Source organism: Hemitrygon akajei, chromosome 23 (assembly GCF_048418815.1).
Source record: "Hemitrygon akajei chromosome 23, sHemAka1.3, whole genome shotgun sequence".
NCBI classification, from domain to species: Eukaryota; Metazoa; Chordata; class Chondrichthyes; order Myliobatiformes; family Dasyatidae; genus Hemitrygon; species Hemitrygon akajei.
The window spans coordinates 54,418,273-54,443,874 of NC_133146.1; the positions used below are offsets into that span (position 1 = coordinate 54,418,273).

Sequence of the window (25,602 nt, forward strand, 5' to 3'; positions counted from 1 at the left end):
CTCTGTCTCCTCATTGGTTGACGGATGACCAATGATGCTGTCCCTTCATTGAAAGCCGGTGAGAAGGTGTGCGCGTTCCCATACTTTCTTATTGATTGGTGGGCGAGTGGCGTACTCTTCATTGGTTGTCGGGTGGGCAGCGTTGTGTCCTCATTGGTTGGCGGGAGCGCGCATGCTGCGAGCCTCGAAACAGCTGTTGAGATCATGGCTGCTGGCGGTCTAAGTATTGTGGAGTATTTCACAGAAGATGAAGGATATAAGTGCGGCTACTGCAAGGGGGCCTCCAGCAACTACTCGAATGGTGAGAGAAAAGTTGGGGCAATGATGATTTGATGTCGTTAACTAGGCTGAGCGACAAAAGCGAGGAGAGTGTTTATGTTTCGAGGCTGAGCTGAGGCCCGCTTCCTCTTCTGCAGCTTTATGAGGTCAAACAAACAAGTAGTCTCGCAGGGATACGGCTGCTATTGTTTCACACGGTCCTCCCTAACTTTCAGTAGTGAAGACGTGCAGAGATTGTGGAAGGTTTTAAATGTCCGGAGAGTATTTTTAAAATATAAATGATTGCTGTACTGCAGTATCCTATCTAATAACAATGATATTAGATAAAATTATCTCCCATAACTGAAAATGCTGGAAATACTGAGCAAGTTAGGTCATAAGTGGGAAGAGAAAGAGTTAAATGTGTCGGGGATGAGCAGTGCTAATCATACCAATGGAGATTAATAGGCTTATAATGGATGTCAATAACCAACCACCTCTGGAGATGGAGACAGATTCGGAAAATGAAGGGAAGGCTGAGATGTGAAGATGAGGGCGAGGTGGAAATTGGCATCAAAAGTAATGAAATTGTTGCGTTCAGTGCATTTTTTTCTACCCCGTTTCCTATAAAGACTATTCCATTCTTCTGGTTCCCTCTGAGTTTGTTGTATTTGATCCAATGATAACTTTTATTGTGGAGGTGCCTCTGAAATAGTTTATTTTTTTCTTTTTGAACTGTGGCTTCCCTCTAATATTGTTTTTAAAAAAAGCTCTTGACTGCATCTCTTCCATTTCCTATGTGTAACCTTTCCACCAGGACAGAATGAGGTTAAAGTCTCCTTGGTCTTCGTCTCCCATCCTACCAGTCTCCACATTCAATAGATTATTCCACGCCATTTCCTTTTCTTTCAAAGTGATCACCCCACGAGGCACATTTTCACCTCCCCGTGTTCCTTTTGTGACTTCACTCATTTGTTACCACCCATTTTTTTACACATCTTTCTCTTGTACCCATAGGTGACATTAACACTTATCCTCTTTCCCCTTTCTCTCCCACCACACAAGTACACAAACAGTCTTTCCAGGTGAAGCGGTCATTCTCTGCTATTTCCAATCGAGTGTACTAAATGTGATGGTCAGATTGTGGCTTCCAAATGCAGACTGAGTGATCACTTTGCAGAAAAATACATGTATTTCATCTGCATTGCTGATCCTATTGCCTACTATAAATTCCCACTACCATTCTCACTCTGGCCTTTCAGTCTGTGTCCTCTTGCACTGTTACAGTGAGGCTCAATGAAGCTTGAGTAAATCCCAAAGATGTGTGGGTTGGCAGGTTAATTGATCACTGTAAATTACCCCCGCCCCTGTATACAGGTGAATGGTATAATCTGGGCAAGTTTATAAGAATGTGGGGACAATCATAATGTAGTGGGACTCTTGGCACACTTAGCACAGATTCTTTTCTTTGCAGTAAATCTTCTATGACTGTGAGCCTGAAAGTCAGCTACATCTGTGGAGTGGGGAAAAGCTAAGATAATATTGCAAGTTGGCTAGCTGGGGAAATTTTAAAAATCTGCAGTTGTTGAATTCCATGTTGACTTCCAACTGCAGCAGTGTTAGATCAGATGCTATTCCTCAAGTTTACATTGAGCTTTGTTGTAACAAGAGGCCAAAACAGGGAAGTCAAAGTAGGGACAGGGTGGAGGATTAAAATGACATGCAACTGGGGCCTCAGGGTCGCCCATATACACTGAATGGAAATGTTTTACAAAACACTCAAACCTTCCCCCCCCCCCCCCATTTGTGTTCATTTTTTTCTGATGTCGTGACCACAGAATGCAAATCTTAGCTGATAAAAGGAGTTCAGTGGCCGCCTCTACTGCCACAAGAAGGCCTCTCTTAGGTTGGAGGAGCAACACCTCGTGTTCTGTCTGGAAAGCCCCCAACCTGACAACATGAATATCATGAACATTGATTTCTCCATCTGCTAATTTTTCACTCCCCCCTCCCCCTTTCTTCAATTCCTCATTCTACCTCCACTTGTCTCTAGAGCAAGGACAGGACTCCCCATGTCCTCACTTTCTATTTCCTCCAGCCTCTACGTTTCTGCAGATGCTGGAAATCCTGAGCAACACATACAAAGTGCTGTAGGAACTCAGCAGGTAAGGCAGCATCTATGGAAATATTTCTGGGCAAGACCATTCATCAGGATTGGAAAAGAAGGGGGGGGGGGGAACAAAGCCAGAATAAGAAGGTGGGGGTGGAGAAGGTGATAGGTCAAGCCAGGTGGGTGGGGGGGGGGGTGAAGTAAGAAGCTAGGAGGTGCTAATTCAAAAAGTAAATGGACGAAGAAGGAGAAATCTGATAGAAGAGAAGAGTGGACCATGGGAGTAAGAGAAGGAGGAAGGGCACCAGGGGAGATGATAGGCAGGTCAGAAGAAGAGAAGGTAAGTGGAGGCAGAGTGGGGAATTGCTGATCTTACCTCTGTATTTTCTACAGACATGTTCAGTCAAGTTTCAGTTTTATCCTGTCATGGGTTTGCCTGTTCTCAGATACTCATCAATAGGACCAATTCACTTTAGTGTGACTGTATCATGATGCATTGGTATTGCAGAAGTGATCAATTTCTTTAGGAATTCAAAAGCATATTGTGAGTGTTAAAAATGCCAGGCCTAAGAGAATTAGATGTCGAAGGTAATTGTTGCTGAACTTATCTCTGTATTCAAAAGTGTGTTCCAGTTTCCCAGATTTCCAAAGCAAATACTGAATTCAACAACTTCAAACAACACACACAAAATGCTGGTGGAACACAGCAGGCCAGGCAGCATCTATAAGGAGAAGCACTGTTGACGTAGGGTCTCGGCCGGAAACGTCAGCAGTGCTTCTCCTTATAGATGCTTCCTGGCCTGCTGTGTTCCACCAGCATTTTGTGTGTGTTGTTTGAAATTCCAGCATCTGCAGATTTCCTCGTGTTTGCTCACTGAATTCAACAATTTCAGGTGATCGGCTCTTCCCAGTTACATCTCTCCTGTTGCTTTTTTTCCTTCTCCCAGGACCTTTTTTTTTACTTGCACTGCATTTCCTTTTGTTATTTAATAATTCCTCTTTTGTAGATATTTCCTGTCCTTTATCTTTCTCCATCTTTTATTGAAATATGAATGATGTATTTACAGTGCAAAAGTCGTAGGTACATTATAGCTAGAGTGGCTAAGACTTTTGCACAGTAATGTATTTGTCAATGTGGAGCAGAGAGAGAGTTTGTAAATCTGGTGTGAGCAAAGGATGTTGGGAATGATGAGGGTGGAACTTTGTGGGAGGAGTCTGGGACAGGTGGAGAAGGAGTGCCAGTGGTGCAGGTGCAGACACACCCAACCCTGAGACAGATTTATTGATCATTATGGAATGTCTCTCTGGTGCTTCCTGCTCCCACCTGTCTCACTTCCCCTTTTCCCAACAATGACTCCCCTCTCTCTGCCCACTTCCTACACTTTATCATCACTCTCATACGTCACGAAATTTTTTTTGCAGCAGCAGCAGTACAATGCAATATGTAAAATTATAGTACTGTGCAGAAGTCTTGGGTACCCCAGCTATATATAAATGTGGCAAACACTTTTGCACAGTACTGTACCTCTCCACAGGTACTTCAAATTTTATTTATGTTTCAATTTTCCAACATCTGTCCGAAATATCCACTGTTCATTAATTTCCATAAATGGTCTGAGTTTCTCCAGTTATTTGTGTGTTGCTTTGGCGTTCATGATCTGCAGTATTTTGCTTTTGTATCGAGGAGGGCTTGGTCGTATCCGGAAGACAAATGGTTGATGAAATCTCATGGAGTTGTGGGAAGGATCAGAGGCAAAGTGAACTAAATAATGCAGTTTCAGAATGGGTATAAGAAGAGACAGAAAAGGCGGTAGACAGAAAAATTATTGAAGGTATCGTGGCACTTTGATTTTGTTAATAGAAAGAGGAAAATGCAAAATGATGTCAACACAAATCTCAGCTCTAGCTGGAGAACTATATTCAGGGTACCACACTTTAGTATGAATACTACAATTTACTAGAATTGTATGGTTGTCAAGGGTCTTTACTTGTGTGGGGAGAACTAAAATAGATCAGGGAGACCAGATAGTGGTGTTTACAATCATGAATGGCTTTAATACAGCAAACACCTGAAAGAATGCTTTTCATTGCTTAGAGGCCAATAACTGGCAGGCATTTATTTATGGTGATTTATTCAAGTTGATGACAACGGCTAATTTTCTACAGAGTTCTGAGATGAGAGATGCTGAATCAAATCAAGTGGATATCTTTACAAAAGACTGAGCAAATTTCATTCTATACATTTTTACCAGAGCTTGCTTACCAGCTTTTGTCTTTGTACTAAATATGTAAATTTGCTAAGTATTTTTAAATCTGTACTATTTTGGTAGTGTGTAATTAAAGGTGTTCCATATGATCATCTGGAGGGAGAATTGGAGGAAATTGAAATATTTCTCTGTTGTAGGTATGTGGGCTCATACTATGACTGTTCAAGACTATCAAGATCTAATTGACCGAGGTTGGAGGAGGCAAGTATCTCCTTTGTGTAGTTGTATAACTCTAATCTATCACTCAGAACCACAGCCAAGAAGAGAAAGCTTGTATTTAAGTTCTTTGGTGAACTTGTTTATGAAGGAGGGAAATAATTTGAATTTGCACAAGGAGTTTGTACGTTCGCCCGGAGACCATATGGGTTTCCTTCCATGGTCCAAAGATGTACTGGGTGATAGGTTAATTGGTCATTGTAAATTGTTCTGTGATTTGTATAGGATTAAATCAGGGGATTGCTGGGTGGTGTGGCTTAAAGGGCTAAAAGGGCCTATTCCACCCCGTATCTCAATAAAATTAAATAAAATTTAAAAAAGTATATTTCAGACATCCCAAATTACTGGATTGTTAAGTATGATTGTGCATATTTCCAATGTAAACTTCCTTAAAAGAGAAATATGTAATCAGAACAGTTGTTCCTCTGTTCTGTTGATGTTGCTGGAGTGCTATATGTGACTTCTGGTTTTTTTTAAGGCAAAGGAGCAGAAGTCGGCCATTCGGCCCATCGAGTCTGCTCTGCCATTTTATCATGAGCTATTCCATTCTCCCATTTAGTCCCACTCCCCCGCCTTCTCACTATAACTGATGCCCTGGCTACTCAAATACCTATCAATCTCTGCCTTTAATACACCCAATGACTTGGCTCCACTGCTGCCCGTAGCAACAAATTCCACAGATTCACCACCCTCTGGGTGTACTTGATTAAAGTTGTGCTGGAAACCCAAATAAAGTCACATTACAGGATATAATCAAGACAGAAAAGAATGCAATGTGTTTACATGGGTATGATTAGGTAAAGCCAAATTTTGAAGAAATAAATAAACAAATAATTTCAAATCTTTGTTTTGTGAAAGCACTAAAATAGAATTCAAAGTCTGTCCTGAGCCTTTAGGCTCATCAGGCCAGTGCTTATGCCAGTTTTTGTGGCGTGAAGTGACCGAGAGTACAAGACTCTTCCCCCCCGGATAGGATAGGACGTCAGTCTATCACGAGGTTACCCCCGAGTATTTTGCCGGTACCCATTTTCAGCTGGGTGGACTGGAACAGTGTGTAGTTAAGTGCCTTACTCAAGGACACAACACGCTGCCTCGGCTGGGGCTCAAACTCATGACTTTCAGATCGCTAGTCCAACGCCTTAATCATTTGGCCATGCGCCACAAAATAGAATAGCTTCCAGGAAATTTGTTTGAGGTTTAAGAGAACTATAAAAAGCTCAAAGTTTGATCATTAAAAGTAGGCAAAGTGTGAGTGCTGGATGGTAGTCTCTGAGGAAGTAGGAAAAAAGACTTCAGAATAAAACTCATCCTTTAATATATTGCTCTGATGCAATTTTCTTATCTCATTTTCTTATTAATTATAAAATTAAAGGGCTATGTTAACTGATTTATACTGAACTTGTATATCTCCACAGTGATGAAAACAGAAGTAGTGTAACTAATCCTGGTAATGGAATGACGTATATTTAATTATTCAAAATATCTATATTTGTATTTAATTTATGCCTGTATGCTGATAGGAAATTTTTAATCATTTTAGGAGCGGTATGTACGTTTATAAGCCTGTTCTGAATCGAACATGTTGCCCTCAGTACACGATAAGGTAAGGATCATGCTTGACTTCAGGTAAGCACATTCATTCTAAGTGCTAGAGTAGGGGTTCCCAGCCTTTTTTTTTAAATGCCTTGGTCTCCTACCATTAACCAACAGATCCATGGACCCAGGTTGGGAACCCCTGTGCTAGAGAGTTTCTCCTTGTGAAACTTTAGAGTTGGTACTTAGAAAAATATATGATGCCACTTGGTATGCAATAGGCCACCTTGTAGTTTATAACAATAAAATTGAGCTCAGCATATGGTGGTTTGTTTTACTCAATACTCTTGTTCTTTGATAGGGGAGGTTTTAACTTGTTAGAGTTACAAGCAAATTATAAAAGGGCAGAACAAGCACCAAGTTATATTTTTGGTTTACAGTTCATGCAAGAGACATACAGTATTAACCAAGTTCAATGAGCTGCAGCCACAGCTATCTGTGGTTATAGTGGCAATAAGAGATGTAGCAAAACAAAAAAAAGGGCAGTTGTGACTAAATATTCCCAGATACAAGGTTTTAGGGTAGGATAGGAAAGGAAGAGTGCTTGGAGGTGGAAATAAGTGTGGCAGTATTAAGGAAAACATTACTCTGCTAGAAAGAGAAAGTATCCTGCAGTAGTCACAGAGAAAACCTGGAGATGAATAAAACCATGCAAGTAACTGAAGGTTGGAAAGATTTCTGTTTAGAATTGAGAATTTAATAGATACACTTACTCTATTCTACACATGCTTAACTTGTTTTAGAAGGTTATTGTGGTACAAATTGCAGAGAAATCGAAATGTGCAAAAAACTGGAAATAGTGGGGAAATAATGAATGGTCCATGAATGCTATCTCACTATTTCTCTTTTGCACTATTTATTAATTTAAAAAATTTAAATTTGCACTTTTTTATGAATTGCACTGTCGCAAACTTAACAAATTTCTTGACTTACGTCAGTGATAATAAGCTCAATACAGTTTCTGATCCTGAACTTGTAACTATGTAGGTGTGGACATGGATGCTAATAATATAAGGGGCAAAGAAGTGAAAAGGTTTCAGAAAATCATTCAATAGAACTTTCTTGGTCACTTGGCTTCAACAAAGAAGTTGGTATTGCTAGGGTTCTGAAAAATGAGCTGAGCCTTTTGGGGAATTGTCAAAAAGGGTGTAAGATTTTAATAGTTTTGGGAAGAGGATATGGACAGTGAAAGGACTTAAAAGTAGAGATATTCCAGTTACAGTTTGATGTTCATGCCAATGAAGGGAGTAGGGAGGTTGGAGTTTTGTAAATGAGTGTAAACCAATAGAGGAAGGAATGTGTGTACTTTACATTAGAGCCATGCAGATGTTCAGAATGGAAAAAAAAAGAAAATAAGGGGCAAAGATGGAAAATGTGAAAAGGCTCCCAGTAACTTTTGCGTCCAAGATTATTCGATGGGCATGTGAATATTATGGGTACTGTAAAAGGAGAATGGTGCCAATTAGATGTAGAGGGCATGGCTCAGGTACTAAATTCATAATTAACAATATTTGTCACCAAGGAGGGTGACGCTGCCAGCGTCTCAGCAATGAAGCATGAAATAAGGATTCTAGATGGGCTAAAGATTGGTGATAAGCACTTGATGGAAAGGCAAACAGCACTTTAAATCACATGGTTCAAATGGGAAGTATCCTTAGTATTAAATGAAGTGAGGAAGGAAATTGTGGTGGGTGTGATCATGATCTTGGTCACATTTATGGGTTAGTTTGTGAGTGTGGTACATGATACTAAAACCCTAGTTCAAAAAAATTTTAGATAGATAGATCATCATTACCTCTGCTGGGAAGTATTGTAGGAGTAATAAACAAGAACAGAATTAGTGAGAGATTGCAGAAGGATCTACAGTTAAAGTCAGAAATTTACATACACCTTGGCCAAATACATTTAAACTCAGTTTTTCAGACATCCTGACATTTAATCCTAGAAGACATTCCTGCCTTAGGTCAGTTAGGGTTGTTACTTTATTTTAAGAACGTGAAATGTCAGAATAACAGTAGAATGATTTATTTCAGCTTTTATTTCATCACATTCCCAGTGGGTTAGAAGTTTACATACACTTTGTTAGTATTTGATAGCATTGCCTTTAAGTTGTTTAACTTGGGTCAAATGTTTTGGGTAGCCTTCCACAAACTTCTCACAATAAGTTGCTGGAATTTTGTTACATTCCCCCAGACAGAACTGGTGTAACTGAGTCAGGTTTGTAGGCCTCCTTGCTTGCACACGCTTTTTCAGTTCTGCCCACAAATGTTCTATCGGATTGAGGTCAGGGCTTTGTGATGTCCACACGAATACCTTGACTTTGTTGTCCTTAAGCAATTTTGCCACAACTTTGGAGGTAGCTTGGGGTCATTGTCCATTTGGAAGATCCATCTACGACTGAGCTTTAACTTCCTGGCTGATGTCTTGAGATGTTGCTTCAATATATCCACATAATTTTCTTTCCTCATGATATCATCTATTTTGTGAAGTGCACCAGTTCTTCCTGCAGCAAAGCACCCCCGCCACCCTATGCCTCATGGTTGGGATGGTGTTCTTCGGCTTGCAAGCCTCACCCTTTTTCCACCAAACATAACGATGGTCATTATTGCCAAACAGTTCAATTTTTGTTTCATCAGACCAGAGGACTCTTCTCCAAAAAAGTAAGATCTTTGTCCCCATGTTCACTTGCAAACTGTAGTCTGGCTTTTTTTATGGTGGTTTTGGAGCAGTGGCTTCTTCCTTGCTGAGCATTCTTTCAGGTTATGTCGATATAGGACTCGTTTTACTGTGGATATAAATACTTGTCTACCTGTTCCCGCCAGCATCTTCACAAGGTCCTTTGCTGTTGTTCTGGGATTGATTTGCACTTTTTGCGCCAAAGTACATTCATCTCAAGGAGACAGAATGCGTCTCCTTCCCTGAGCGGTATGATGGCTGTGTGGTCCCATGCTGTTTATACTTGGGTTCTATTGCTTGTACAGATGAACGTGGTACCTTCAGGCGTTTGGAAATTGCTCCCAAGGATGAACCAGACCTGTGGAGGTCCACAATTTTATTTCCCCTGAGGTCTTGGCTGATTTCTTTTGATTTTGTTTGTGAACTTCTGACCCACTGGAATTGTGATATAGTCAATTAAAAGTGAAATCTGTCTGTAAACAATTGTTGGAAAAATTACTCGTGTCATGCACAAAGTAGATGTCCTTAACGTCTTGCCAAAACAATAGTTTGCTAATATGAAATCTGTGGAGTAGTTAAACAATGAGTTTTAATGACTTCAACCTAAGTGTATGTAAACTTCTGATTTCAACTGTATGTGATTATTTTTCTTAAATATACAGGCAGAACCTTAGTTAAAACTGCTTACTTTATTTAGGCCATCTTTTAATTGTTAAATTAATTCTCTCCCAAATTTGAAGGTCCTTTAATTTCAGGTAGCCATCAATTCACAAGAAAGTAGTTTGATACTTGTAATGGAAATTTGTGTGATAATATTTTTGAGGCAAGCATCTCCACTTCCACTGATCTTGTAAGCATTATTAGTTAACATTAACAATATAGTAATTGCTGCACTATAAATCCAAGTCATTTAGTATTAGATATACAGTCAAATTACTGTCTAGTAATTCATGTAATAATTTTGAGGTTATATGAAAATATCTTGTATAAGAATACTTGAATGTATAGGTTAAAATCTTCCATTTTGAATGTTATTTTATCTTTCTAGATGTCGTATCTTGGATTTCAAACTTTCAAAATCTGCAAAGAAGGTATTAAAGAAAATGACACGATTCCTTTCCAAAGGAGAAGGAGAAAAAGGAAGTGGTAGTGAGTATCCACTACTATATTATTGTCTTAATGATTCAAATACCTGACAGCCATTTACCTTTCATATCCTTTGGGTGGCATTGTTCGTTTCCTACCTTACAATCTATATTATGAAATTGCCTTCGATTTCATCTCCTTTTAAAATGACTGTTAGATGACAACTATAGATTCTCTCAAGCTAACTTTGATTATCTTTGTGAAGAAAGTACCAGAATCATGTGAAGTAAGGTGTCATTCAAAGGATCTTGACAAAAAAAAAAGAAATGCTGACTTAAATGGCAATTATCCTGTTCCATGCTCTTAATGTAAGAGAAATTCTCCATTTTGCTTTCAGATTTGCTCATACGCAAGATATAAGTAAACAGTTTTTTAAAATCTTGTGTGCCATCCAAGAAAGATGAGTACAACTCGAGTACTTTGATTAAAATTGGGTCTGTTTTTCATTTTGATTGTGGATGAAGTTTCAGCTTTTCCATTATTGAATGGTGGATCAAACTCGATGGGCCAAATGGCCTCATTCGGTCCTATGCTTTATGGTCTTTTCTCAGAGCGTATCTCCTGTTTCTTTGTTCACCAATGGAGTTAAATATTCTGTAAAGTGAATTTTTATTTAAAGGGAGTTTGAGTTGTATCTGTTAAAGAGAGAGAAATTTTAATGTTAATCTTACAACCATTACCATAAGGGCATAGAATTGTACAGCAGGGAAATAAACCATTCGATCCAACTTGTCCATCCATGTTGACCAGTGGATACCTTTCTGTATTAAACTCATCTCCAAGCACTTGGTCCATAACTCCTATATCTAAGTGATTCAAGTGCTCATCTGTGTAATTCTTAAATCATTTGAGCTTCAAGCATGCTATCAGACGTTACAATCCAGGCACTCACCATTTTCTGGTTGAAGAATGTCCCTCTCGTGGCAGCGATAAATCACTCTCTCCTTAACCTAAATCCACATTCTTATTCTTGAAAAGTATTTTAGAAGAAGTGTAGGTAATGAAAGAATGTCCCCTTGGGAACCAAACCAAAATCTTTGTGCGGAGCAAGGGGATATATGTGTTGCTCTAAATGAAAACCAGAAGACTGGGTGGAGAGCAGGGGGAAGCGTTCACGATGGTCTAGAGTGTGTATCAGGAAAATGGAAATATTAGTGATATTGATGTGCATTAAAGTGGGAGATTACCAGGACCTGATTAAAATCTATCCCAGGGTATTTTGTGAAGCTTAGGAGGAGATGGCTGGACATCTGATGGAGATCTTTGCATCATCTTTAGCTATGTTTGAGATATCAAAAGACTGGAGGGTAGCTAATCTTGTTTCATGCTCAAAAAAAGGGGGTGAGAATAAGTTAGTAAAGTATAGGCTGGTGTGTCAGTAGTAAAGTTCAAAGTACATTTAGTATCAAAATATCTATATAACACTTGAAATTCAACACCTTACAGGCAGCCACAAAAACAAAGAAACCCAATAGAACCCATTAAAAAAAGACCATCAAACAACCAATGTGCAAAAAAAGAAACAAATAGTGCAAAGAATTAAAAAGTAAATACATAAAACTCAGAACTGAAGTTCACAAAAGTGAGTCCATAGCCACAAAGCCAGTCATCACATCAGCTGATTCAGGAGCCGATTAGTTACGGGCCACAGCCTCAGTTAAGTGCAGAGACGAGTAAACCTCGCAGAGTTGTACACTGGCCCATCCATCGCCTCTGGCTCTGACATCCTGACCTTTTCAACCTGGCCCTGTACTTAAATTAGCAAACTCGCAGGTCTGGGCCTTGCTGCTTCAGTTCGGCTTCAAGTCCACTGCAGCAACGACCAAACATGTTCCACGTGTAACCCCCTGGGTCGCCTCAGGCTCGCTCAGCTCGTTCTCTTCTAGGGGGAGCAGCCTTCGGCCCCGCCAAACTGGGTAATCAGCTGGTGTGGATGCTGTGTGATGTCCCTGCCTTGCCCAAAAACAGACAGTACACCATATGCGATTAAATGAGTACAATTTATAAAGGTTACTATAACTAAGTGATTAATAACGATACAGTATATATGAAGGGAAAAAAAATAAAGAAAAGGCGCCAAACTTATCAAAGTCCAAACCACTTCGTGCACAACCGTTGGAGCTCAATTACTGAAGTCTTCTGGCCACCATTCGATCCCCTCCAAACTCCTCGACTTGCAGCTCAGGACCACCCGAAGTGGTCAACCAAGCACATCTATCTTCGTCTCCTCTCCTCAGGGTGCCTCCTGGCCTCAGACCCCCACTTGGGTCCGTTCCTCGCCCAGTTTACAGCTTCACGTCCTCTCTCTCTCACCCCCTCGCGCCGATCTCTCCAAAATGCCCGCCAACAATAGCTTACAGACTCAGAAGAAAGTACAACATTAATCCCAATTGGTTTACACAGGAATGCAATTCTCCTTATCAGTAAATTTTAACCCAAACAAGCTTCCAGCACTCTCTCGCAACAAAGAAGCATTCCTACTTTTAACAGAGAAGCCGTTTTGATTAACATACGCAGTAACAAAGATAAAGAAGAAACCCCCCTTTACACATGCACTCAGACCCAGGCCCCACCACCTTGGTTTGGCCAGTACCGACCTTTTCAATCTGGCCCGGTGCTTAAATTGACCAAATATTAGCTCGTTCCTCAGTCTCTCGGCCAGGCCCTGCTGTTTTGATTTGGCCCTAAGTCTGCTTCAGCAGTGGCCAAACATTGGATCGTTCTTTGCTCTAGGCCCCAGGCCCCACCTGGAAAATTTTCCTGCAGCCTACCCTATTTATGCTCATAATTTTATACATCTCAACATGTCGCCTATTAACCTCCTGCGCTCTAGAGAGAGCGCACCTAGCTTCTCTAATCCTTCCTCATAACTGAATTGCTCCATTCCAGGCAACATCCTTCCTGTGTATTATGGTGACTATAACTGCATGCAGTATTCTATTTGATGTATGACTAAGCTTTTATAAATTTAGAGCACATCTTTTGTGTTCAATGCCATTACTAATGAAGGCCATATGCCTTCCTAGCCACATTATGTATCACATTATTCCTCTGTTCCTCAATACTCCTAGACCCTACCATTTACTATTTAAAGTAAGTTTTTTTTATCAAAGTACATGTACGTACTGAGTTCCATTTTCTTGCAGGCATACTCAGTAAATTCAGGAACTATAATAGAATCAATGAAAGATTGCACCCAACAGGGCAGACAAATAACCAATGTTCAAAAGACAACAATCTGTTCAAATACAAAAGAATAAAAATAAGCTATTAATATCAAGAACATGAGATGATGAGTCCTTGAAATTGAGTCCACAGGTTGTGGGAGCAGTTCAGTCATGGACAAGTGAAGTTGAATAAAGCTATTATCACTGATACGAGAGCCTGACGATTTAAGGGTAGTATCTATTCCTGAACCTAGTGGTGAGAATTCTGAGGCTTCTGTATCACCTTTCTCATGGCAGCAGTGAGAAGAGAGCATGAGCTGAGTGGTGGGAGTCCCTGATAAATGCTACTCTGTGTAGTTGTGCTCAGTGGACATGCGGTCTTTACCCGTGATGGTCTGGGCCATATCCACTACTTTTTGTAGGATTTTTTATTCGAGGGTATTGGACTTTCCATACCAGGCTCTGGTGCAACCAGTGGAAGTACTCTTCCACCATATATCTATAGAAGTTTGTAGGAGTATTAGATGTCAAGCCACATCTTCTCAAATTTCTAAGCAAGTAGAGGTTCTGCCATGCTTTCTTCGTAATTGCACTTGTGTGCTGGACCCAGGACTGGTCCTTTGAAATCATAACAAGAGTTTAAAATTGCTCACCCTCTCTGCCTTTGATCCCCCAAAAAAGTCTAACTCATTTTTGTTCCTTTTCAACTGTCCTTTGTTAATTAAATTTTGTTCTATGTTATGAAGCTGAACCCATGGATTCCTGCAATGATGATATTGGAATTGGCCATCCAACATGTACCTCAGAAGTTAATATAGATCTGGAGAAACCTTTGGAGATTGTGAGCCTTGAAGAAGTACCAAAGTCAACTCAAGTGCTTCAGAATTCTCCAACAGTCAGTGCTGATGATGAGAAGAACCCAGGCCAAAAACATTCATCTTCGGTGGCGAATGATTTTTCTGAATCATTTAAAAGTGTTCCTAAGCCAGGTGGGTTTAAATAACTTATCTGAAGTGGAAACTTCTATGTAACATTCTTGGGAGAATGTACTATATATTGATATTTGAGGGCTATTGATTGTTATGAAACTTTAACCGAAAATACTCTGTATGATTCACTAATTGGAATGTAGATGCAGCTTTATTTCCCCTTCCCACCTCTTGTCCAAAGAGAGTTGGAATCCTTTTAGATATTGAAATTTTTCTTGGTTGGATCTGAAAGTACCTATGTGCATTTTTTTTGTTGTTATTGAATTCCTGCCAGCCCTAACATTTTTATAAGAAGGAACATTGTTTAAGCAGGTCAGTAAGTCCATTGGGAGCTCGGTTCACTTCATATTTGCTTAGCTAAGCGCAAGTGGGAACTGTCTCTAGTTGGACAGCATACTGGATTCACACTGTTTTGAAAGCAGGTGAGATTTATTTATTTCGAGATACAGCCTGCCTCTTTGAGCTCCATCATCCCAGCAACCCCCGATTCAACTCTAGCCTAATCATGTGAAAATATACAATGACCCATTAACCTACCGACTGATTCACCTTTGGATTGTGGGAGGAAATTGGAGCATCCGGAGAAGCCCCATGCATTCCATGGGGAGGACATACAGAGTCCGTACAAGTGATGTCAAATTGAGCTCCAAACTCTGATGCCCTGAGCTGTAATGGCATCACAATAACCGCTACGCTACTGTGGCGCCCTGATTCTGCTTCTCGGGCGTTCAGAAGTTTGATCAGGGTCACGGTGTTTGTAAATCTTTCTTATCTCAGCATTTTGTAAAGGTTAGAAGAAGCTTTCAAAGAATTGTTCTTTTCATAATTTTATAAATTCATTTATACATTAAGAATGCAATTTGAGACTAGGTAGCAAAAGAGATCACCTGTCTTTCTTACATCAGCTAATTTCTATCACTTATTTGAATTGGGCCTTTTATGCATGGGGGCAGGCTTCCCAGATTGAGCACTTAGAAGCTCATGAAAGACTGCTCTGTCTTGTTGAATTCAAATAGAACACTTGGGCAACTGTATCTTGAGGTGGTAAGACAGGATCTATTGCTGTTAGTCTAGGTTCATGGTAGAAATTGGTTCTTCTACAGGTAATGTTGACAAAGGGTAAATGTTCTTTTCTAATTAAGATTCCTGTTTTAATCAGTTTTTAAAGAAACCTAATGTATACCTTTTAAGAGTAATTATAAAATGTTTCTTTACATATGTGTGTTCATAACGAAACATGTAAACCCTTGACTGAAATATTGAAAAGGCATAAAATTCCACTTTTAACAGCTCGTGCAGCAAGGGTGAGCAGTGTTTTTTTTCTTTCACCCGCGTACACAGTATAGGAGCTCTTGATCTTTATGTAACTTAAAAGATCCAAGACTTTTAATGAACTGGTATCACCAGAGGGTGGCAGTGCAGTATAATAATTTTGTCTCTGAGAAAAATGTTTTAAATGTAAAGTCAAATATAGGTGAATTTCTTGCTGTACATACTTCCATAAGCGGAACACTTGTCCCTTATCAGGACAAGGTGCATAAAAATAGTATTTGGTGATGGTGGTTTCATGTATTTGTAATGTGACCTAGTTGCTCTAAACTTGCTAGTATTGTATTTCATTTGTCAGAACGCTGACAAGATGATATCAATGCTAATTTTAAGTTGTATCACTTTGCAAATTGTAACTCTATCTCATCTAATAGAATGCCTACAACTTTTATCTTTATATTGAATTATATTGTAGCTAGCTAGCAACACTGATATACTTTATTGTCACCAAACAATTGATACTAGAGTGTACAATCTAGAGTGTTCTAGATTGTATATTAGAGTGATACTAAACAATTGATACTAGAGTGATATTTGATTCTGCGCTTTGTGCTCCCTGAAGTACAAATCAAAGTAAATATAATAAAAATTTAAATTATAAATCATAATTAGAAAATAGAAAAGGGAAAGTAAGGTAGTGCAAGTCAGGTCCAGAAATTTGGAAGGTACGGCCCAGATCCGTATTATGTGTCTTGGTTGTAAATTCTGGCCGTGGTCTGGTTGATGGGCTTTGACAGTCACTCAACATCTTTTTTGTTATTATATTTGAGAAGTAGAATCTCACTAGACCCCAATCACTTCTCCTGGTGACATATGATGAGCAAATTCCCTTTCATGTTGCATCCAGTCCGCCCTCTCAGTAATAATTGGATCCAACTACACCAACTCCCTGCCTAGAACTTAATTTGAATTCGGAAAAGTTAGAAACTGAGTACGCTTTAGGCTACGAAGGGAACAAACAATGCCTGTGACAGAGAGAGACAAGAGAAAATTAAATGACCCAAAAGGTGGTGTTTGTAATTAACAAAATTTCAACACCTTCTCTCAACTAGCACTATCTTTTGTTATATTTCATCACTGTTCATTTCTATCCCATCAGAAAATACAGTGGATTTCAATTAACTAGGTTACATCAGGACCAGTACATTTTGGCTCAATTAAGCAGTAATAGATAAAAGGCATACAAAAAAGATAAACTACTGTTTAACTGAGTAACAATTTATGTATTTGAATGAAATATAGAACCAATTAAAACACTATCAATGCTACTATAGTACTATGAAACTGTTTTAGTTCCTAATACAAAAGAGGAATTCACCCGGGTAACATTTTTTTGACTGTCAATGAACAAAATCTGCGTAATCACCTAGTGCAGATAACAGACTGCCTTCATACAATGCTGCTGACAATCGCATCCCCCCAAATTTTAATTTTAATTGTAACATTCAAGATTATTGTTGATATCTTCAAATTCTCTGTAGTTTCTAACTTGTTGAAGTAGTGAAATTGTGTTTCATTTTCACTCCTGGCTGTTCCAGGCATCTTCAAGCCTGAATGTGTGAAACGCAGCAAGCAGAACAGTTCTGAATTGTATTGCTGCTCATTTCTCGGCAACTATCAGCGACAAAAATCACTGTTTTTTTAAACACAATCACATGCAACTGACACTATTTCAAAATTTCTCACTCCAAACAAGGTTTACTACTAATGGCTATGCAAGTGAATGTGACTGTCCCAGTTAAGAGGCATATTGTACCAAATAAATGAAGGGAATCCCAGTTATTTTCTCTATTTTTTTTCTTTTGAGTTCTCCCAAATAAGTGGCTGTCCTACTTAACCGATGGTCCAGTTAACTGCAATGCATTGTAATCTGTCTGTTATCTTCACCCCTCCCTCCCTTCTCTACAATTGAAGATGTGTTTAATTCCCAGTTAAGAAGTCTTTGACTTGAAGCATTAGCTCTTTTTCCCTCTCTACTAATAATGTGTATCCAGCATTTGACTTGAAAATTTTGTCAAGTATTTTTTTATATACAAAAACAATCTGTGCCTTCTAAAGTAAGGCTTTACAGATCTTTAAGGTCAGTTTTAGTTTAATAGTCTTTGAGCTGAAAATAGGTTTAGCTTGCCTCAAGAAATTAATCTCTGATTAAAATTATTTGAACACAAACTGCTTTGTATTCTGAGAAAAATTCTATTTTAAATGGGTCATTTGCAACTGTTAGTTTTACAGTACAGATGTTGTGTGTGACAGACTAGTGGTTAATTTGGTGGGGTAGTACTTGGACTGTTGATTTGAGGCTCAAATTTAAACCTGATTCTAGCAGTTGGGAAATTTAAGTTCAAGTAATTAAATTAACATGAAACACAAAGCTAGTGCCAGTAATGGTGGAAAAAATAAATGTGTTGCTATAAAAATCCATCTTGCGCACTATGGTGGCATTCATGCCCTGTGACCAAATAAATACATGTATGTGTTTCAACTTCTGTTCACTTTCATATGCATCCTTAATTTTTCAAATTTTTAAATAGAATTGTATGCCGGGTGAATTCTGAGAATGAGGCAAATGTTAAAATGAGTTGGGAGATAAAGATAAAACTTGTTTATCAGGTCAAAGTACAGCAGAGTTAAGGATAATTAACGTAATTTCTACATTTATAAAGGAACGTGAAGCAAGCCTAGATAGAAATAAGTAGTCTGATCAATAGAGCCTTGGCGAATAAATGCTGTTGATGGCCTGAATTAAACAGTAGTCAAGCCAGCATCTGGTTTATTATCACTGATGTATGTCATGGAATTTGTTGTCTTTTGCATCAACCATACAATGCAATACAGAAAAATACTACTTTGAGTTACAGAAAAAGATATAAAATAATTAAATACGCAATGGGGAGAAAAAAGAGGCAGTTTTCATGGACTATCAAGATTGTATTAATATGTTGTGCCCTCTGAGATCCTCCTGAGATATTGCTGCCAGGAACTTGAAGCTGCTCACCCTTTCTACTGCTGATCACCCTGATGAGGATTAGTCTGTGTTCTCTGAACTTCCCCTCCCTGAAGTCTGTGCTCCATTCTATGGTCTTACTAATGTTGAATGCAAAACTGTTGTGTCACGGTATCATTCAATCAGATGATCTATCTCAATCCTGGACGCATCCTTGTCACCTTCTGAGATTCTGCCAACAGCAGTTGTGTAATCATTATATTTAACATGGCAGTTGAGCATTGCCTAGCCACACTGTCATTAGTGTTGAGAAGGTAGTGCAATGGGCTAAGCACATATCCTTGAGGTGTACCTGTCTTGATTGTCAGCAAGGAGGAGATGTTGTCACTGATCTGTATTGACTGTGGTCTTCCAATGAAGAAGTCAAGCATCTAGTTGCAGAGGGAGGCACTGCGGTCCAGGCTTAGAAGCTTGGTGATTAATACTGAGGGTACGATAATGTTGAATGCTAAGCTGTAATTGATAGACAATAACCTGAAGTATGTTTTGTTGTTGTGCAGGTGCTCCAATGAAAAGTAAAAAGCCAATGAGATGCAATTTCTATAGGACTGTTGTGGCGGAAGGCAAATTGCAGTGGGTTCAGGTCCTTGCTCACGCCTGAGTTAATTCTAATGCTCATAGCACTTCACAGTAGATGTGAGAGCTAGTAGGCGATAGTTTGGTACTGGTACTGCTCTTCTTTGGTACTGGTATGATTTGATGCCCTTTTAAAGCAGGTGGGAACCGTTGGCTGGAGCAGTGAGAAGTGGTAGATTTTCTTGAACACTCCAGCCAGTTGGTTGGCACAGGTTTTCAGTGTTCTACCAGATGCACCGTCAGGACCTGACCCCTTGCAAGCTTCGCCGCCTTCTTTTTTCTTTCTTTCTTTCTTTTTAAATCTTTTTATTAATTTTAAGAAAAACATAAGTGAAATATGAATACAAAACGTTTGAGAGTACATAATTAATAGTTTAAATAGACAATCAGATATGTAATAATCAATATATAAAGCCTCCCAAACTCATAGTATTAATGTAAAAGAATCGAAAAAGAGAAAAAAAAAACCCCAAAAAAACTAAAAGAAAACTTTAAAAAAAACTAACCAACATGGGCAATTGCATAATGTTAAATACATACAGTAGTGCCGATAACTCCGAACCTCCATCCAAATAATTAAGGATAATAACAGTAAGGTTTAGGATCAGACCATTTAACTCATATGAAAATGTTGAATAATTCACCTTCTTGAACGATATTCGTACATTGGCCTCCAAGGCGTATATCACAGTGTTTCCAAATGCTGCAGGGATGGTGATGTATAAAACGTTGCAGGGTTCGGATGGAGTGGAGACTGAGGACAGTCAATTGGAAGGGATTGAGGACTAGAGATCACAGGTCTGAAACTAAGGGGAAGAAACTTAATACTGATTAGAAAAAAACTTTTTTTATGAAATTGTGTACTTGGAACCTGGAATGCACTACCTGCAAATGTTACGGAAGACAGATGGTGAAGAAAAATTTGCAAGATTACTGTGGAGGAACCAGTGAGCTATTCTGAAAGAACTGGCATGTGTGCAATTTGCTGAATGAATTCCTGTTCTGTAACTACGCTGATTCCATAATATTAGTAGTAGGAAAGATGATAAAATTCTTAATCAAACTTCTCCCAGAAAAAATATAGAATAGAAAGTAATAGCTTGGATTCCTAAAGTGAAGGCTACACTTAATCAATTTTGTTTTGAATTCCAAAGACAAAACAAGCAAGCAAATGTGATGAAGTGCAGTTAAACATCATTTTTATTTAATTCATGCATTGTCAAATTGTGGCTAAGTCTTGAAGGTAGATTTTGGGGACTAGTAACAGTTGGTTATAAAATATTCTTTTGTATATTACAGAATTGCTTAGATTGAGATATCATATTCCACAAATGTTGCTAATAGAATTGATATTGATTAATGTTGATGTAATCAATTTGAATTCTGGGGTTCAAATAGAATCAAGATTTAGCAGTAGCACCAAATAAGGGAATGATTTATTTCCTCGTGTTAATGATTTATGGTGTTCTGGTGAGGACAACCGTAAGACAATAGAAGAATACAGAGAAAACTTTGAATGGGAATTGGTAAATATAGCAGCATGAACAAGTATAAGACAATACTTAGTGGTAGAAAGGAAGAATAAGAGTCCACAGAGTCTCTGGAAAGATAGTACTTTCACATTTACTATTAGCACTAACATAGGTTAACAAGATTTTTAGCAGGGGAAGAGTTGTAGGGAAGTTATGTTTACATTTGTACAGAATTTTTGGTTAGTCTCAATTTGGAGTACTAAGACTGGTTTTGTTCAACATGTAATAGAGATGGTTTAAAAAGATTTTGAGAATGATGGCTTGAATTGAAAAGCTTCTTTGAATCGTGGAAGAATCCATGAATCAGTCAGGCATTCATACAGCATGGAAACAGTCCATCAGCCACCCATTTCCAGTGGAGACTCGTCAGTGCTAATCCCATTTTAGAGCCCTATAGTGTCCTGTGCCTGATTGAGGACTTCAAGTTTATGAAATGGATTGGTACAATCTTACTGACAGTTGGGTTGCAGCTTCTGGTGCCAGTGAAACCTATTCAAAGACAAAGTACTTGTTATGGGAGATTTTAATTTTCACAGAAAGCTAGGCAAAGCAGAATGGCATCAGCAGTAAAAACTACACAAGATCAGTTGATTAACAAGTTAGAATGAGTTGACTGTTTATTATAGTGAACATAGCATCAAATTTGGTGCAACAACTGAGGGAATGAAGATTGGCAAGTTTGAGTTTCAAAGGATGACATATGAACTGGCTACCCTACATATACTCATAATTGGCAGATTCAATAATATTAGTTTGGAACAGTTCCACAGTTCTTGATGCTGTTTTTTAAAGTGTCACACAGGCAGTGAAAATGAAATATGATGGAGACTGTTCAGATGAATGTTTCAGTGCAGCTAAGACATTGCTCTTAATGTTGTCTGACATAGAATGAATGTTCTGGAATAGTTGGCAGTTAAGATGGACTTAAATTGATTATTTGGTATGTTTTATTTAAGTTTACAATGGTAAATTTGTTCTAAGTAATTTTATGATATCAAGATCTGTCTAATTTTGGTATTTAAACCAACCTTTTTTTTTTTAAAAAAAAAAGGCAGAGGAGCTGATCCAACTAAACCGCCATGCCGCAAAGCAAAAGATGTTCGGAGAGAGAGAAAATTAAAAAAGCTGCTTCAGAAACAGCAATGTATGGAAATGGCTGATGCCTCCCAACACCAAGAAGCTTCTTGTGACAACTCTAATATTCTCCTCTTGCAACACCATGTCCCACAAGCAAATCAACCAAAGTCATTGGAAGAATTTATTTCTGAATCTTTATCTCCAGATGCAGTCCATAAGTTAGAGGTACCTTTTTAATTTCAGTGCAATTACTCATGCCGGGCCTTTGTTCCATTAATATTCTTGTATTAATTTCAAGAATGTAGTTTTCAAATATCAAAACAAAGATATCTAAATATTTGAATAGATTTTGATCATATTTCATCGCGTTTCTAATCAGTGTTAATACAGAATGGAAAGATATGCTAATACATTGCTCTATGATATTTTTGACTTTTTACCTTTGTATCCAAAATATTTATATTAACACTCAAGATTTGTCACTGTTGATTAAATAAATTTACAATTTGCCTCTCATGGTGTTATTTCAAAGTACTTTGGGAAAGAATATCCAGAATTATAATATAATCCCATTTTTAAATTACAAGTGCCTATTTTTGATAAAAGTCATCACAAACTGGAGAAAGTACAAACTTACAGTCAATGCTTGATAATGGCACAGAAATCTTGAAGATTGTTAGCACTTAAAGGCATAAAACAAAATTAGTCTATCTGAGTCTTGCAAAAATCTCTTAACATTTAAAATTGATTTTCACTGCAGATAAAACTCATTCATTTGAAGAATTTAGAGATGAGATGGCAGCAATTTTACTTCCCCAACTGCAATATGTTCAAGCAGATGGCATGTTGCTTTCAGTGTTTGCCCAAGCCCACATTTATTGGTAATCATCTGTATTGCCTAAAGATGTCTCCAAATGAGACATAGTTTTGGAGCACTCAGTCTTTTGCCATAAAAGCCTGTATTTTAAAAAAAAGTATTTTTATTTCCATGTTCTGGCCACTGGGTGTCACCACATCCTTCATTGTTGATCTTGGCATTAATGCAAGGCTATTTCTACCTTTCTAAAACTCCTCAGTCTATGTGTATTTCTGACTGACGACATAATTTTCTTTGGTTAGAATATAATATTGTCATTGTCAATGTCTGAAACATCAACACCATATAATGACCAAATCTTGTGAAGTCTTTCATATCCCAACTGGATATTTGGGACCACAAACAAGAGAAAGTCTGCAGATGCCAGAAATCCAAAGCGCACACACAGAATGCCAGTGGAACTCAGCAGGCCAGGCAGAGAAGAGTTAGCAGTTGATTTTTCGGGCTGAGACCTTTCATCAGGATATTGGCAGAAAATTGTTGTATATCCTATTTCTAATTTATTAATCAATGTTACAAAAAAAACAATCTTTCTAATTAATAAGTAAACATACTCGTGTGCTTTATAATTCCTTTTCAGTTGCTTTTGAAAACAATTTCTCAAACTTTCTGAACATTATTTCAAGTTTTTTTTTCCTTCAATGAGTTGTGCTCCAGAATGTTCGAAGTATTTTAAATTTGATAGAAGTGCATGTATAAATAGCTTGCTTTCATTAAGCAAATCAGTAGTGACCAAAGCTAAGATGACAGGACATAAATGTAGCAGCCCTCTGATTTTGTTGAGATAACAAGCCTTTATGATAAATTAGTTTACCAGCAGAGGAAATAGAAAATGTCTGTTTGATATTCCTAGGTGCATCAGTAAATACATTTCAAACACAAATTGAGAAATTCTGATACACGTGTATGACATTAATATTCAGTGCTTTAATTTTTATGATTAAGTTTAAAACATTTGTTTTTCCATTGAACTTGGCAAGCAAAGGATATTAATAAAAAGTTGACAAGAATATTAAGGAAGAACAAATGGCTTGTGCTTTTATCACATTTTTCCTTGCATTTTATTTGTTTCATGCTCTTACTAAAAATATATTTTTGACTTGCTGCTTAAATGTGGTCAGCAATACATTAGCAAGTTCATATACAATATGCTTCCAAAGTTCATTTTAACACGCATAGTTCTCAATGTAACTGGATTAAGCACACCTCTTCAGATTTTTTTGGGTGTTTAAGGAGTTGATTTTGTTTGATTATTAGATAATCTAATTTGTTTCAATGTGTGGAAATTGACAAATACTGATGGTTCCCTCTCAGTGATTAAAAATGTGTAGTTTTATGGCTCTACCTGTTTTTTTTTCCCAACCATTACTAGCTTCATTTATATCTTGTAGTGAAGAGAATGAGAAGGGAAAACATGATTCCTATCAATTATAAACTGCTGGTGGTGAAAAATGACTTGATTGTTTTGTTCTTCATAAGGAATGATTTTGTTCTTTATAAGGAATGTTTTTTTTTTGTTTTAACCATTCCTGAATAGTTTAACAGAAACTACAAATTAATTACAAACAGATTTATGTCATTCGGCCCCTTGAGCCTGTCATTTAATAAGGTCAGAGCTGATGTAATCTTTCAGTTTCTTAACAAGAATCTATCTACCCCTGCCTTAAAGAAACAAATATTTTAAGTATGTATTTCTGCTGTTCTTTGAGACAGTAAGTTTTAAAGACTTGTGACACTGAACCAAAACAGTTGACCTTAGTAAATGACAGACCCTTTAATCTTAAATAGTAATCCCTGGTTCTTTGTCAAGGATCCTCAAAAACTTGCAACTAGCAGTTGTATAAGAACTGCTAGGAAAATGAGCAATCACTGCATAATGTGATGATGTGAATAAAAAGTACACTAGCAGACCATATTGTATCATACTAAGCACTGGACATGATGCACGATGGATCTAATCAATTCTGCAATTTCCTGCAAATTATCTTAAGGCAATGTGATTTCTTCAGTCAGTCAAAAAACAGCCTGGGGCAATTATACCCAGACATCTCCATCACTATTCTTGTGTAAGTTCTGCCATGCCACAAAGACAGAATTGCTAGAGAAGACTAAATCATTGGTACACAGTCATCAGAAAGTGATTCAGCAATCCATAACATATGATTGCATTGAGTCTGGAATCAATGGCATTAAAGAAACTACCTGATGTTACCATCTGTGACCTTACTCAGTTGATGAGTCGGTACTCTTTCACATTAAAGACTTCTCAAAAGCAGTACAAGAGGTTGGAATTGCAACCAAGGTACTCGAGGTGGGGTCTAAAGTCTATCAACAGTCCTTGCCTAGCAGTCACTTTACTGAACAGATTGATGTCCAGGACACAGTTGACAGATTCAAGTTCAAGTTTATTGTCAAATAACTACATATATACAACCAAACAAAACTACGTTCTTCCAGACTACAATGCACCCACAAAACGTATCACATGCAGCACATAAAACAAAATACTACTTTAAATTAATAAAATATCCTCCAGTGCATGCATTGCACATCAAGGTAAACTTTAAACAATGCAGTAAACTCCGGAGTGTCAAGACAATGGAGTATTCGTCAGTTTCTTTGAAATTGCAGTGGGTGGCAAGAAGATCAACACAAGGAAGATAATACTTCATAATCTGAGCTGCACTGACCCACCCACTCAAATCTTAGCACTTGCTCTTCAATGACCTCGGTCGTTAGGAATTATTTTCAATATATGGCCAAGTGTGTTTTTTTTTAAACCTAC

General features: G+C 38.0%; 1 protein-coding gene across 8 annotated transcripts in view; it reads left to right on the top strand.

Moving 5' to 3' along the window:
* Positions 1-25,602, top strand: part of LOC140715457 (arginyl-tRNA--protein transferase 1) — a 159,014-nt gene that overhangs the window by 893 nt on the left and 132,519 nt on the right. For 5 of the 8 annotated variants that reach the window (XM_073027676.1, XM_073027678.1, XM_073027681.1 and 2 more), the window contains exons 1-6: positions 180-301; positions 4,773-4,836; positions 6,392-6,454; positions 10,169-10,269; positions 14,180-14,422; positions 21,915-22,165. In XM_073027676.1, coding sequence (XP_072883777.1) covers positions 205-301; positions 4,773-4,836; positions 6,392-6,454; positions 10,169-10,269; positions 14,180-14,422; positions 21,915-22,165 — 819 coding nt within the window. In that variant the 5' untranslated portion in view covers positions 180-204. Of the gene's footprint in view, positions 1-179; positions 302-4,772; positions 4,837-6,391; positions 6,455-10,168; positions 10,270-14,179; positions 14,423-21,914; positions 22,166-25,602 lie in introns of those variants that run through there. The other 3 variants (XM_073027677.1, XM_073027683.1, XM_073027684.1) reach the window with 1 other exon arrangement.